The following is a 15,947-nucleotide window of genomic DNA, read 5'->3' as shown; positions in this document are numbered from 1 at the left end:
GACAAGGTAAGCCCTTGATCTGCTCTCAATTCTGCCATCAACTTGCAGTTACTGTGGGCCTGGCCAAGGCAGCTTCAGTTTATGTGACAGCCTGGCTTTTACAAGCTGAGTTTATACTCGCACTGCCTCATCTGTTCCGGTCTGGATCACAAATCAAGTCCATTCAGCTTGTGTTAAATCTGCTTTTCTTTTTAGTATGAGGAAAGCTAAGTGAACAATGTCAAGTAGAAACCTGGGTGGCAGCTGAGTGTAGAAGTTTGACCAAAGAAAAATGCCAACCAGTGCCAGGAGCTTTAAAAGCCACTGACCCCATTAACTATTACATGCCATAGAGTAATTTGCCCAACATTCTAGTCAGACAAACTGGATTTAAACCAATAATTTGTCTTCTTTTTACTGTAAGGGATAAATATCCACACTGAAAAGAAATAAAAAGCTTAGTGGGCATACTTCATCCGCACATTCAAGTTTTTTGGGGAAGTGTCCTCCCCTACCCGACCTCTGGTACTGGGCCCTGGGGAGGAAGGTTTTAGAAAGTGTAATCCAAGCTAATTTCCAAAAGAGATTATTTCTTCCCTTACTCTAAAAAATTTTCCATGGCTGGAGAGTTCTGGTAGGAGGAAAATATTGTCCAAACAAAATGGATTATGATTCTGAGCTGCCACAGTTGCAACTAGGTGAAGGCCCAAACAGGTAGTAGGGCAGCCACTAAAATAGCCGAGATTATCATGACTAAAGCTATGCTCAACTACTGGCTCAATGGGATCCAATATTTTTGGCTTTTACCTTTGACCTAAACACTTAAGGTTATCGTAATCTTTGTTCCTTTCTTAGTAATTACAATTTTTTTCACTCCTGGAGGTCATAAGTGGTCAAAGTGGCACATTTATGACAACAAGCAATCACCTCTTTCTGTACTACTGATCAGGATTAGTGTCCTCAGGCTGACTTTTATTTTTTTTCCCCAAAATGATAAATAAGGACTGCCAGTAGAAGAGAAGCATCAGGTTATCTTCTTAAACTGTGGATATCCTATACCTGGAGATCTCTCTCCCTAAGACACATTTTCTATGGTTCTTTTAAAACCTCATCATCACAGGTGTTCCTGATTTTAGAGAAATCCAATATAAAAGAATATAGTGCATATACTACTGTTAGTTGATATTTCAAAACAAGAGTCTTATACTCATTCCTATGTGAACATTTGATGATTCCTCTGGGTTAAATTTCCAGTCTTTTTAGTGTATACATTCAAGTAGCAGACACTGGCATTTTAATATGTGACATAATGACTCATTATCACAGCAAAAAGTTTATCTTAGTATATTCTGTATCATTCTCCTCCTCATACCATCACCAGACAGTAGAAAGAAATCAGAAATTGAATCTTTGATTAATTGAAGTAATTCTGAATAAGATTCAAGGGAACAGCTAAACTTCTTTTTTTCTTTTTGAGATGGAGTCTCATTCTGTCGCCCAGGCTGGAGGGTAGCAGCGCAATCTCAGCTCACTGCAACCTCCATCTCCCAGGTTCCAGCAATTCTCCTGCCTCAGCCTCCTGAGTAGCTGGGACTACAGGCGCGCGCCACCATGCCTGCTAATTTTTGTATTTTTTTCTTTTTTTCTTTTTTTTTGAGATGGAGTCTTACTGTGTCGCCCAGGCTGGAGTGCAGTCGCGCGATCTCAGCTCACTGCAAGCTCCACCTCCCGGGTTCACACCATTCTCCTGACTCAGCCTCCTGAATAGCTGGGACCACAGGCGCCCGCCACCATGTCTGGCTAATTTTTTAAAATTTTTAGTAGAGACGGAGTTTCACCATGTTAGCCAGGATGGTCTCGATCTCCTGACCTTGTGATCCACCCGTCTCAGCCTCCCAAAGTGCTGGGATTACAGGCGTGAGCCACTGTGCCCGGCCTAATTTTTGTATTTTTTATAGAGATGAGGTTTTGCCATGTTAGCCAGGCTGGTCTCAAACTCCTGACCTCAGGTGATCCACCTGCCTCGGCCTCCCGAGGTGCTGGGATCATAGGCGCGAGCCGTGCCTGGCTCTTTTTTTTTTTTTTTGAGACAGGGTCCCACTCTGTCACCAAGGCTGGAGTGCAGTGGTGCAAAGATGGCTAACTGCAGTCTCAACCTCCCAGGCTCAAGTGACCCTACCACCTCAGCCTCCCAGGTAGCTGAGACCACAGGTGTACACCACCACACGTCACTAATTTTCTTTTTTTGAAGTGGAGTCTTGCTCTGTTGCCCAGGCTGGTGTGCAGTGGCATGATCTCGGCTCACTGTAACCTTCGCTTCCCAGGTTCAAGTGATTCTCCTGCCTCAGCCTCCAGAGCAGCTGAGATTACAGCAGTGTGCCACTACGCCCAGCTAATTTTTGTATTTTTAGTAGAGACAGAGTTTCACCATGTTGGCCAGGCTGGTCTCGAACTTCTGACCTCAGGTGATCCACCTGCCTTGGCGTCCCCAAATGCTAGGATTACAGGTGTGAGCCACTGCGCCTGGCCACATTTGGCTAATTTAAATTTTTTTTTTTTTTTTTTTTTTTTTGTAGAGATGGGATTTCACCATCTTGCCCAGGCCGGTCTCAAAGTCCTTGACTCAGGCAATCCTCTTGCCTCGGCCTCCCAAAGTGCTGGGATTACATCTGTGAGCCAATGTGCCTGGCCCACCTGAACATTTTTAACCTGAACACTCAAAACCTTAACTGAGGGCCGGGTGCGGGGACTCACACCTATAATCCTAGCACTTTGGATAACTGAGGTGGGTGGATCACCTCAGGCCAGGAGTTCGACACCAGCCTAGCCAACATGGTGAAACACCATCTCTACTAAAAACACAAAAATTAGCTGCATGTGGTGGTGCATGCCTGTAGTCCCAGCTACTTGGGAGGTTGAGGCAGGAGAATTGCTTGAATCCAGGAGGCGGAGGTTGCAATGAGCTGAGATTATGCCATTGCACTCTAGCCTGGGTGACAGAGTGAGGGTCTGTCTCAAAAAAAAAAAAAAAAAAAAACAACAACCCTGGCCGGGCGTGGTGGCTGAAGTCTGTAATCCCAGCACTTCAGGAGGCTGAGGCAGGCGGATCACCTGAGGTCAGGAGTTCGAGGCCAGCCTGGCTAATGTGGTAAAACCCTGTCTCTACTAAGAATACAAAAATGAGCTGGGCGTGGTGGCGGGCGCCTGTAGTCCCAGCTACTCAGGAGGCTGAGGCAGGAGGATCGCTTGAACCCAGGAGGTGGAGGTTGCAGTGATCTGGGATCGTGCCACTGCACTCCACCCTGGGTGACACAGCGAGACTCCATCTCAAAAAAACAAAACAAAACAAAACAACCCCAATCTTAACTGAGAAGTTCCATATAACTTCATTATTTTGGTACCGTCTTATTATTATTCCAACAAAAATGTATTGAACATCTACTATGTGTAAAAGGCTTTTTGCGAAGCGCTAAAAAAATTGGTCTGTGAGGGTAAAAGTCATTACGGCCCTGTACAATGCTTTCTTTCACCATTAAAGAACTTCTGAAGAGATGGGGATGAGGTAGTCAACCTTTTAGAATGTAACAAAAGATATAGTTACCAAGAAAGAAATGGTGTATATGCAAGCATTACCTGCATGCTTGTTCCGTCTGTGGCTGATTCTTGGTGTGGATGAGCCATTTCCCCGTGGTAGAAAAAGGGCAGCACCTTTGACAGTTAGAAAGCTCTCGCTGATGCTACAAGGAAAAAGTCAAAAGAAAATAAATTACTTAGGAAAGGAAATCAAAGAGTAGGATGGATAACCACTTTTGGATTCTCTCTTCTCTATTCCAAAGTCCCAACTTCACGGAACGAAGTAAAAACATAATCCAGAGAGGCTGTGGTTACTCACTCATACGCTCCTGTCTACTCTAGACAAGTTTTCTTTCTTTTTCTTTTTTGAAAGGGAGTCTTGCTCTGTTGCCCAGGCTGGAGTGCAGTGGCGTGATCTTGGCTCACTGCAACCTCCGCCTCCTGGGTTCAAGTGATTCTCCTGCCTCAGCCTCCCGAGTAGGCTGGGATTACCGGCGCCCGTCACCACGCCCAGCTAATTTTTGAATATTAGTAGAGAGGGTTTCACTATGTAGGTCAAGATGGTCTCAAACTCCTGACCTCAAATGATCAGCCCACCTCGGCCTCCCAAAGTGCTGGGAATACAGACGTGAGCCACTGTGTGTGGCCTCTAGACAAGTTTTCTGAAACAAAACTTTACAATATTCTTTTTTTTTGAGATGGAGTCTCACTCTGTTGCCCAGGCTGGAGTGCAGTGGTGCGATCTTGGCTCACTGCAACAACCTCCGCCTCCCAGGTTCAAGTAATTCTCCTGCCTCAGCCTCCTGAGTAGCTGGGATTACAGGAGCGAGCCACCACGACCAGCTAATTTTTGTATTTTTAATAGAGATGGGGTTTTACCACGTTGGCCAGGCTGGTTTTGAACTCCTGATGTCACGTGATCCACCAGCCTCGGCCTCCCAAAGTGCTAGGACTACAGATGTGAGCCACTGCACCCAGCCAAAACTTACAATATTCTATATACATTACATGGCAGCAGTTAAGAGCACAGGCTCTGAAACCAGAATGCCTGAGTTTGAATCCTGGCTTTACTTCTTCCTAATAGAGTAGGCCTAAATTTCCTTATCTGTAAAACAGGGATAATAAAATGAAGTTGTTGTAAAGAGCCAATGAGAACAGAGCTTCTTAAAGTGGTGCCTAGCATACAGTAAAAAGCCCTTAATATTAGTTATTATAAGTAGATTAGTAGAAGGTTATCAGTAATGATGTTTCAATACCATCCTGATCAGATGTGAAGTATGTTACAATATTTAGCTACTAGTAATAGGTCCAAAGTTTGCAAAAAAAATTTGTTTAAAATATACACAACAGTAAAGTGTTACTCAAAATTTTACTACTGCCAACTTGTATCCCCATACTCACTGAAAAGTAGTAGGCAGGAAGTGTGTTTAACCTACTTGAGTTTGTCATTCACAAGATGATAATATAGGTGGAGAATTACTGCTGAGGATAGTAACTATTCAAAATACAATTACTGGTCTGGTCACAGTGGTTCATGCCTGTAATCCCAGTGCTTTGGGAGGCCAAGCCAAGAGGATTGCTTGAGTCTTGGAGTTTGAGACCAGGCTAGGCAACACAGTGAGACTCCATCTCTAAAAAAATATTTTAAAAATAGCTGGGGGTGGTATCACATGCCTATAGTCCTAGCTATTCAGGAGGGTGAGGTGGGAGGATCACTTGAGCCTAGGAGTTCGAGATTATAGTGAGTTATGATGGCGCCATTGTACTCCAGCTGGGGTGACAGAGCAAGACTCTGTCTCTTAAAAAAAAAAAAAAAAAAAAAAGCAAAACACAAAAACTAGTGGATACCCACAAACAACCAGAAAATAAATCTAAATTATTTCATATCAATAAACTAAATAAGCCTTTCAAGTTATCCATCAAGTTTCTCACAGAATCTGAAAGGACAGAACTTAACTCACAAATAGCCAAGTTTAGAAATACCTAATAGAGGATTCTAAATTGCTTTTGAGTACAGTACTGCTATTAAAGGTTAGCTAGCAGACTGTAAATGACATTGTCTACTCAGTATTTCCACTTGGAAATCTTAATTGGCATGTTAAATTGACGTTGCCAAAACTAAATTCTTGAGTTCCCCCACCCTCAAGTCAATCTCTGGCCTCGTTCTCCAGCCTCATTCTCCCAGTTGTTTAGGCAAAACACCTAATAGTCATCCTTAGTGTCTTTCCTTCCTATAATATATATCTAATCCATTAGCAAGTCCTGTGAGCTTTACTTTCAAATATATCTTGAACCTGCCCACTTATCCCTATCACCACTATCACACTGGTCCATGGCACCAGCATTCCTTACTTGGACCACTATTTAAAAAGTTTTTCTTAAGCCTTTTATTATAGAAAATTTCAAACATACACAAAAGTAGAGGGAATAACTATGATAAGTAAGCCCCCATGTTCCCATCACATTTGAGCTTTAATTTGTGGCAAATTTTGTTTCTTCTACATCCTCACCCATTTTACCTTGCCCCTAAAGTGAAACAAACCCCAGGTGCTGTATCAAAAAAAAAAACTTCTTAACAGGTCTATCTGCAACCACTTCTGCCCGCAATTATCTACTCACCAAATAGCAACCAGAGTGACTTAAAAAACATCGATTGTACAGTGTCACTTCCCTGCTTAAAACCCTCCAAAGGCTTCCTTTTGTACTTGTAAATAAAAAAACCAGTCTTTAGCTTGGTCTTCAAGGACCTGTAACATCCTACAGGACTACTCCTCTGATCTTGTATCGTCTCCCCTTTTGTTTACCATGATCTACGATTCTTCTTTCTGTTTCTTCGATGTTTGAGGGACTTTGTGCTTTCTGTTCCCTACTTGGAATACTTTTCTTGTGGCCTACCATTATGTAAGTCTCAGCTTACATATCACTGCTCCTTCCCCCAATTCCAATCATACTCTACCCTGTTGTTCTGTTTTGTTTCCTTCAGAATATTTATCATAAACTAAAATTATATTTATTTAGGTGTATACCTGTTGTGGTTACCTTCCTATAGTAGAATATAAGCTCCAAGAGGGCAAGGACTTAATTTTGTGCATCACTGTAGCTGCAGCACTGGAAATAGTGTAAGGCACATATTAGCTGCTTGAACAATAGGTGATGGATGAATGAATTTATCCCAGTTTTTTCCACGCTGTATGTCTGTCCTGTCACTGTAGCAGAAATTGTAATTTAGGACAAGTCTCACATGTAAAAATGATAATTATATAACTCAATATATGTGGCAGATTAATGGACTTTAAGATGTTTGATGATAGATTAGCAAATGAAGTTAAATCACCTCTATAATGTTATCAGACATTGATTCAATTTTATCCTTTAATAAAGTCCATGAAGCTAATAAAACCTTTGAGGTAACCTGCCAAATAGACTGAAACACACCTTCTAAAAACAAAAGAATCCACAGATGTCACTTTAAAAATTTGCATGCTGGCTGGGGGTGGTGGTGCCTTGATTTTATTTTGTTTTCATCTTTAAATAAAGCATTACTCTCTTGTGGTCTGTTGCACAAGCCTTGTCTCTTGTTACAACCGTGGTGTTCACATGCCATCCTACTGTGGGTCACTCTGTTCCACTCACATTACGGGAACAACCTAAAACAAAATGTCTGAGTGACAGGATGAGTGGGCCACACCACAGACAGGAAATGAAATTCACACTTTTGCCAACACAGCAACTGCTGCTTTACTAAATGAAAATATTTTAAAAATAAAGGCTAAATATTCTACCTATTCACCAGGCAAAGTAACAGCTTTGGACACTGTGGGTTCCAGTAAACAAAGCAGTTCGCTACATCTACAAAAGAAGTGTGTATATTTGTTGAAGAGTTTAAAACAACTGAACATACTTCAGTCACTCCTTTTGTGAGATAGGTAGTTTCTCTTTGACAAACACTATTTTAAGAACTTCCTGGTTTTTGGAGTTCAGCAATACTGTTTTTTTATAGATACATTTGTTGCTTATGCTTTAAAGCATACGTAAGTACATTCTTGCTTTAAAGCATATCTAAATGTGTTATTTAAAATGAATGCAGGGCTTTCTCAAAGTAAGGGTTAAGGAGCTGGACAAGGGCTGTTGGTTAGTTCAAAGCCACCTGGACTCCAGAAACTCCTGATTATAAAAGAAAGGCCAGGAGTCAAACTCACATATAGTATAAATATCACAAATTCACATATAAGAGAAAAGAGGCTTTCCTATTAGAAACACAAATGTCAATAAACTTTTCTGATGGAACAAATTGTACAAGGTAGGCCAACAGACTACTATTTTTTTTTTTTTTTGAGATGGAGTCTTGCTCTCTTGCCCAGGCTGGAGTGCAATGGTGAGATCTTGGCTCACTGCAACCTCTGCCTCCTGGGCTCAAACAATTCTCGTGCCTCAGCCTCGCGAACAGCTGGGACTATGGGCATACGTCACCACACCTGGCTAATTTTTGTATTTTTAGTGGAGACAGAGTTTCACCATGTTGCCCAGGCTGGTCTGGAACTCCTGAACTTAAGTGATCCGCCCGCCTTGGCCTCCCAAAGTGCTGGGATTACAGGTGTAAGCCACCATGCCCAGCCCGAGACTACTATTAAATACTATTATAATAGGCGCGATACAGGCTCCCAGAGACTCGTGGCAGATAATCTGGATGGTACAATCAATCCTCTTTATTCCATGGCCCCAGGTTATGAACCCTCAGTTATCAAAAAAGTGACATTCTGTTGGTCACAAGGGGACCAGAAATAAGTGTGTGGCTGATTACAAAAATCTCTTATCATAACAGAAAAAAATTCATAGCATGGAAGTGATAAAACAAAATTTATAACCACCACCAGAGTTTAGGTAGATAAAATTCCACTTGAAAATTAAATGCTTTATTTGCATATGAAGAAAATTATATGTAAATTTAATCACATATACTTTTGTGTAAGACAAAAGGTTGGTATATCTTGCCAGAATAGTAAAAGATTTATTATGTAAATATGTCTTCCTGAAACAGCTGCTTAAAAATTCAATTGACAAGGAGTTGTCAATTGTCTAATTAAAAAGTCTGTTCTTGCTAGGCGTGGTGGCTCACACCTGTAATCCCAACACTTTGGGAGGCCAAGGCGGGCAGATCACCTGAGGTCAGGAGTTCGAGATCAGCCTGGCCAACATGGCGAAACCCCATCTCGACTAAAAATACAAAAAAATTAGCCAGGCGTGGTGGCGGGTGCCTGTAATCCCAGCTGCTAGGGAGGCTGAGGCAAGAGAATCACTGGAACCTGGGAGGCGGAGGTTGCAGTGAGCCGAGATTGTGCCACTGCACTCCAGCCTGGACGACAGAGTGGAACTCTGCTTCAAAAACAAACAAACAAACAAACAAACAAACAAAAAAAACCGGTTCTTTAGAAAGGCACGAAGGCACGTGAAAACTTTTTCATGTTTCTGAATTGACTAGTTCTGTAGAGTCTGGCACAGAAACAGAACTACAGTAAACTCTATGAAGTCATTTGTATGTGATTACAGATACCTAAGTTAAATATAACCCCGAAGGACTTAAGAACCCCCACAGTAAGGAATGAATGAGATAAAGAGAATACTATTTTCTTGATCTAAAGAGAATAATTAGCTGCTTGATACAAAAATGACAGAATCACCTTTCTAATAGAGCACTCCTGACAGTGAAGTTCTCCAGAGTCTTTATAACTTAAAAACATCTATGCTTCTCTTTGCCATAGATTGCTTGCTCAATAAGGGGAAAGTCATCCCTAGTTAAGAAATATATATATATATATATATAGAGAGAGAGAGAGCTAATAATAACTAACTCAACTAGGTATCTACTGTATGCTAGGTGCATTTTACATTACTTTATTTAACCTTCCTAACAATTCTATGAAGTAGGTACTATTTTTACCCCCAATATACATGTAAGAGACTGAGGGCTCAGAGATCATAAGTTACTTGCCTAAAATCTATACAGCTAGTAAGCCTCAGAGCAAGGATTCAAACCAAGATTTGACTTGAAAGCTTATGCTCCAAATCATGCTCTACCATGTTGTTTTCGCTTTATGATATAGTTTATGGCGGATGAAATACAATGTCTTACCTACACACCTTTTCAACAGAATAGAATTTAAAAGTAGAGTACAGGGGCTGAGTGTGGTGGCTCACGCCTGTAATCCCAGCACTTTGGGAGGCCAAGGAGGGTGGATCACTTGAGGCCAGGAGTTCAAAACCAGCCTGGCCATCATGGCAAAACTCCGTCTGTACTAAAAATACAAAAATTAGCCAGGTGTGGTGGCACACGCTTATAATCCCAGCTACTTGGGAGGCTGAGGCAAGAGAATTGCTTGAACTCTGGAGGTGGAGTTTGCAGTGAGCTGAGATCACGCCACTGCACTCCAGCCTGGGAAACAGAGCGAAACTCCATTTCAAAAAAAAAATGTAGAGTACAGGAGTGAGAGAAAAGAACTGAAATTCATTCGGATTCCAACTCTTCTCATTTTCCCCACCACTTCCCCAACAAGGCCATAAACAGAAAGACTACACTGAGGGGAATAAAGAACATGTCTGAGATGAATCCAGCTGGGCTGGACAGTAGAGCAAGTTGTAATATCTGTTGGGAATGACAGTGGCATCTCAGTCTCAAAAAATGGAGGAAAGAGCACTCGGCTTTAAATATATTTGGGAAAGTGCTCTGTGACAATCCTTTCTGATCAAAATCACTTCCTAAAGTATGACATTTGTTAACTGGTAGTTTCTTCTTAGACAAAGTGTGGAGAAAAAGGTCAACTAAGGGAAGAAAATATTTAACTGTTCTGAGGTTGAAATAATCTTTGAGGAATGTGGCCAGGGTGATCATCCATGACCAGCAGGAAGGTCAAGGAAGCAAAACAAAGCAACAACATACCTGGCCTAACTGCTGAACATCAGTTGGATAGAAATTCCACTGTTCTACATGCACACATATAAGAAGAAATGGCTCATTTACTATGAGAAATCAAGTGGCACAAAGTAGATGTTATACTAAAACGAAGGAAGCAGATTTTCATGTTTATGTTTGTAATGCCAAACTCTGGAGTTGGTTTGATATTTCTGCTTGAAGCCAAAATTAGCAGGCAAATTATTGTGTAATAACGACTGCATGCAGTATTATTGCACAAAGTGAGTTGGTTGGTATTTATGTTAAATTCAAGTACCACACATAATCTGAACTCATACTTTTGTCTTGAAGAATACTCATCTAGCAAAAACTTTCAAATACATTCCACTCTCCCAATATTTTTCCCCTCCTGATAAGCCTTCTCTGCTTCGTTGTTTTTCAACGAATTTTCAGATTCAAGGTGCTAGGACAGCTTCTGTAAACCCCACTAGGTGGAAAGGAATTCATGTTCCCACTTGGTGTGACCACACCACAGACAGGGAATTTCATAATAAAAAGTTTCAAATATCAGACCAGAGTTCAAGGAATTACACAGCTATCAATACTAATGCCTAATGAAAAAATCTGGCCAAAACCCTAAAACTGGAAGGAAAAATAATTGTTTCTTGATGTATGCAACCTGGCTTCAAAAGTCAAAAGTACACCTCTAGGTAGTGAAGAAAATGTGATTCTGTAATCCTAAAGGAATTTAGAATACAACAGGAGAAAATCCAAACTCATATATCGTAATGTTCTCTGTAATTAGACATTCCCGCCCTACCCCTGCAGCATGACCAAACATTGAATACTAGAATGCCCAGCCATACCTGGAACCCTCTCCCTGAGGGCATTGACTTCCCAGACACATGCCTCTGAATGCAAGAGTCAGGATTATTTATCTCCTTATCACCAGACCAGCAGAGACTGGGCCACATGAGTAAACCAATTACCGGCCGAAGCAGAGAAGAGCTTAGGACTCTGGTTCTTACTCATTAACGATAACCATCAGACTTAGTTCCAGCTCATCTTCCACTTAAACTCTGTTGCACAATGCCCAGCACAACTATACTAGGATGCAGCTATCTGTTTTTCCCATTTCCTAAAACTGAAGGGGGGAAAAAGGATCTGTTTGTTCAAGATTGAGAGACAAATTCCAATCTGGACGAAACTTCCTGGTCTTTTCACTACAGATCATCAATGGAAGGCAAAAACAAAACAAAAAACCAAAATTACTTGTTCTGTTCATTTTGAATGTTCACTTACTGATACGATCTTCTAATTCCATTTTTGCTTTAACCATGTGCATCTTAGAAATGTCTGACAGAGACATAATTTAGGATCAATAATTTTACCATTGGTCATACAATTAACCTTCTAGCTTTTACAGATGGGGCACATCTGCTTTGACATTTGTTGGTTTTGGCTATTCAGCAATAGATTTATCTTTTTCAATATCACCCTACTCTCCTTTTGGGGAATCCATTCAAATGTGGTTCTGGTGGCGTCCAACTCTGGAACTGCAAGGGGTTTTGTAGGAAGCTGGAATGTGGCTTACATCTGGCAGTTGGAAATTCTCCCCGTGGAATCTGAATCTCCCCTGGAAACTCTCCCCTGGGACCATACCCCATTATTCGTACTGCTTTAGATACATGGGGAGTGTCGAGGTATGGGACACTCTGCTCCTGCTCCCTGGTCTTCCCTGGATGACCTTAGCTCTTTCCTTTGAACCCCAAATATCTGAGACAGGTCTCGGTCAATTTAGGAAGTTTATTTTGCCAAAGTTAAGAATGTATGCCTGTGACACAGCCTCAGGAGGTCCTGACGACATGTTCCCAATGTGGTCGGGGCACAGCTTGGTTTTATACATTTTAGGGAGACATGAGACATCAATCGATATATGTAAAATGTACACTGGTTCTGTCAAGAAAGGGGAGATAACTCGAAGTGGGGAGAGGACTTCCAGGTCATAGGCAGATACAAGACAAATGGTTGCATTCTTTTGGGTTTCTGATTAGCCTTTCCAAAGAAGGCAATCAGGTTTGCATTTATTTCACTGGGCAGAGGAGGGATGACTTTGAGTTCTGTCTGTCCTTTGTCCACAAGGAAATTCCTTGTGAGGGAGGTATGTAGCTTTAAAAAATCTTAGTAGCTATCTTTTTAGGAATAGAATGGGGGGCAGTTTTGCCCTAAGCACTTCCCAGCTTGACTTTTCCCTTTGGCTTGGTGATGATTTGGGTGATGATTTTGAGATTTATTTTCCTTTCATATGTCTGTTCTCTAAGTTTGGTCCTCTAGCCTCCCATTAGGATGTCTGACAACTTTCTGACAAATATTTTACTTATGATAGTTAAAATTCATTTCTGGCTGAGCGCGGTGGCTCACGCCTGTAATCTCAGTACTTTGGAAGGCCAAGGTGGGTGGATCACTTGAGGTCAGGAGTTCGAGACCCGCCTGGCCAACATGGTGAAACCCCATCTCTACTAAAAATACAAAAATTAGCCGGGCATGGTGGCATGTGCCTGTAATCCCAGCTACTCGGGAGGCTGAGGCAGGAGAATTGCTTGAATCCGGGAGGTGGAGTTTGCACTGAGCCAAGATCACGTCACTGCACTCCAGCCTGGGCGACAGAGTAACACTGTCTCAAAAACAAAACAAAACAAAACATTTATGAGCTTGTAACAGAGAATCTAATATATCAACTGAAGCCCAGAGAATTTACTGATTTACCCTAAAATCACATAGCTAGTTAGCAGTAGGGCCGGGCTTAAGCCCCCATGTCATCTGACACTCTGGGCAGCACTTTAACCCTTTATTCTGTGTTCGATGTTATTACAACAGGACATATTGCTAAATAATAGCTTAAACAACTAGCAGTTAAAAACACTGCCAGTCGAGGCTGGGCATGGTGGCTCATGCCTGTAATTCCAGCACTTTGGGAGGCTGAGGCGGGTGGATCACGACATCAGGAGTTCGAGACTATCCTGGCTAAAACATCGAAATCCCATCTTTACTAAAAATATAAAAAATTAGGCAGGTGTGGTGGCATGCGCCTGTAATTCCAGCTACTCGGGAGGCTGAGGCAGGAGAATTGCTTGAACCCGGGAGGCGGAGGCTGCAGTGAGCCGAGATCGCGCCACTGCACTCCAGCCTGGGCAACAGAGCGAGACAGCGTCTCAAAACAAACAAACAAACAAACCCCCCCCCCCCAAAGAAAACGCCACTGGTCAGTTCATCTGAAGAGAACAAAGGCAGGATTTCACTGCAAAGCTTGGTATGATGCTTGTTCTGTTTCTCTTTTTCTTTCTTTCTTTCTTTTTTTTTTTTTTTTTAGCTTTTAGCTTTTGGTTTGAGTTTTAAATTACTACCAAATCATGAAAGATCAGAGCTGCAGGGCCTTTAGGGAGTCTAAGGCAGGGCTCTAAATGGAAGTAGTTGGGCCTAATTCACCATGTCTTGTGAGACCAAGCACAGATCTAAAATAATTTTGACTTCTGAATACCTTTGAAAAGAACACACCCTATCCCATTCCTCCAGGTAGCCACCATTCTTGGACTTATACCAAGCAGCCTTGCTACAAAACACTTCTGAGTTTGCTAAGATCCAAGAGACCAGACCTTCTCATGACACCACTGCTGTCTTCTTGTCTTCCTCTCTGTGCAGCCACCCTAGCAAGGCTCAGCCTCAGTCTTGCCTCCAGTCACCATCCAAAAATAACCACCACCTCCCTCACCCCCAAACAAAAACCTAGGTGCTCAGGAAAGGAACTGGTCTCAAGTAACTTCCCAACACACAACTGACCCAGGTCCTCCTGGTAACTGACAGTGGTGGAGAGTTTTGTTTTTGAGAAGGTCCTCCTCCAAAGAGAGGAGAAACTGCCTCAGCTCAAAGGAACCCATTTCCCTTACAGACTGAATCAACAAAGCTTCTTGGTCCTGCAGCCCTAAATTCTAGATGTAAATACTTTTTCAAAATGGAAAAATTTAAAAGCTGTCTGGACTCAAAAGTAAATGACCTGAAAAGTTCTTTCTTAGTATTTAAAATGCTGGATGTCTTGGTTACTAAGAGACATGATGATGACCAACATGTCTCTTAGTAACCAAGACATGGCACCAAGTTTAAAATAGGTGGGAATAAACAAACAAAATGAAAGGAGATTAACTCAGAAAAACTGTTCAGCATTTAAAAAATAATTTCATTTGCATGATTCAACAAATACCTTCCCAGGTATTTAAAAACACACCCGCAGAAGAAATGCAAATTAGGCTTTCAAGCATTTGGCCTAAGTGTCAAACCCTGCTTTCAGACCATTCTCTTTCACCCTTGGCAATGTGTCTTTGAGGCTAAGGTCATCTTCTGTTCTTTGTTGCTGTTACCTTCTGATATCCTTGTCACTCTTTTTTTAACCCCTTATCTTGTCCAATCTTCTTTCCCCAATTCCCCAAATCCTACTATAATCTTAAGATATTTCAGTGTTCATACAGATGAACATCCAACAACTTTGTCTCAAAATTTCTCATCCTCTTGGTCTTCAAAGACCTTTACTCCTTTTAGACTTCTAATTCACAAGGTCCCTCTGGAAGTCACGAGTTCTTGGTGGACTTAATTTCAGAAATTAAACTCACTTTCTGATTACAACTCCCTCTCCTTGTAATTCCCATGTGCTCACTCCCTCTTCAAGCTGAGGGAGACTCCTAGACCCCTGATTCCTGAATTTTTTCTTTCTTTTTTTCTTTTTTGGGACAGAGTCTTGCCCACCCAGGCTGAAGTGCAATGGTGCAATCTCGGCTCACTGCAACCTCCGCCTCCTGGGCTCAAGCAATTCTCCTGCCTCAGCCTCCAGAGTAGCTGGGATTACAGGCACGCACCACTGTGCCCAGCTAATTTTTGTATTTTTAGTAGAGACGGGGTTTCACCATGTTGCCCAGACTGGTCTTGAACTCCTGACCTCAGGTGATCCACCAGCCTCGGCCTCCCAAAGTGCTGGGATTACAGACGTGAGCCACTGCGCCCGGTGATTCCTCAGTTTTTTCTAGCTATCAACCTCCTTTTGGCTTTTTCTTTCCTAACCAACCTAGTCCCATGTCCTATTTCTTTCTTTTTTTTTTTTGAGATGGAGTCTCGCTCTGTTGCTCAGGCTGGAGTGCAGTGGCGTGATCTTGGCTCACTGCAAGCTCCGCCTTCCAGGTTCATGCCATTCTCTTGCCTCAGCCTCCCGAGTAGCTAGGACTACAGGTGCCCGCCACCACGCCCGGCTAATTTTTTGTATTTTTAGTAGAGATGGGGTTTCACTGTGTTAGCCAGGATGGTCTCGATCTCCTGACCTCGTGATCCACCTGCCTCAGCCTCCCAAAGTGCTGCGATTACAGGCGTGAGCCACTGCACCTGGCCTCCATGTCCTATTTCTTAACTGGTTTCCCTATAGTCTATTCTCTTTGCTCCTGATTTCCCT

The 15,947-nt window shown here is 42.2% G+C and overlaps 1 protein-coding gene across 9 annotated transcripts in view; it reads right to left on the bottom strand.

The window, feature by feature from the left end:
• Positions 1 to 15,947, bottom strand: part of SSH2 (slingshot protein phosphatase 2) — a 303,596-nt gene that overhangs the window by 73,708 nt on the left and 213,941 nt on the right. For 8 of the 9 annotated variants that reach the window (XM_008965166.3, XM_003812708.5, XM_034942143.3 and 5 more), the window contains one exon: positions 3,613 to 3,716. In XM_008965166.3, the coding sequence (XP_008963414.1) occupies positions 3,613 to 3,716 (104 nt within the window). Of the gene's footprint in view, positions 1 to 3,612; positions 3,717 to 6,591; positions 6,759 to 15,947 lie in introns of all 9 variants that reach the window. The other variant, XM_055101359.2, reaches the window with a different exon arrangement.

Source organism: Pan paniscus, chromosome 19 (assembly GCF_029289425.2).
Source record: "Pan paniscus chromosome 19, NHGRI_mPanPan1-v2.0_pri, whole genome shotgun sequence".
NCBI lineage: Eukaryota > Metazoa > Chordata > Mammalia > Primates > Hominidae > Pan > Pan paniscus.
This window is presented reverse-complemented; position numbering and strand designations above follow the sequence as displayed.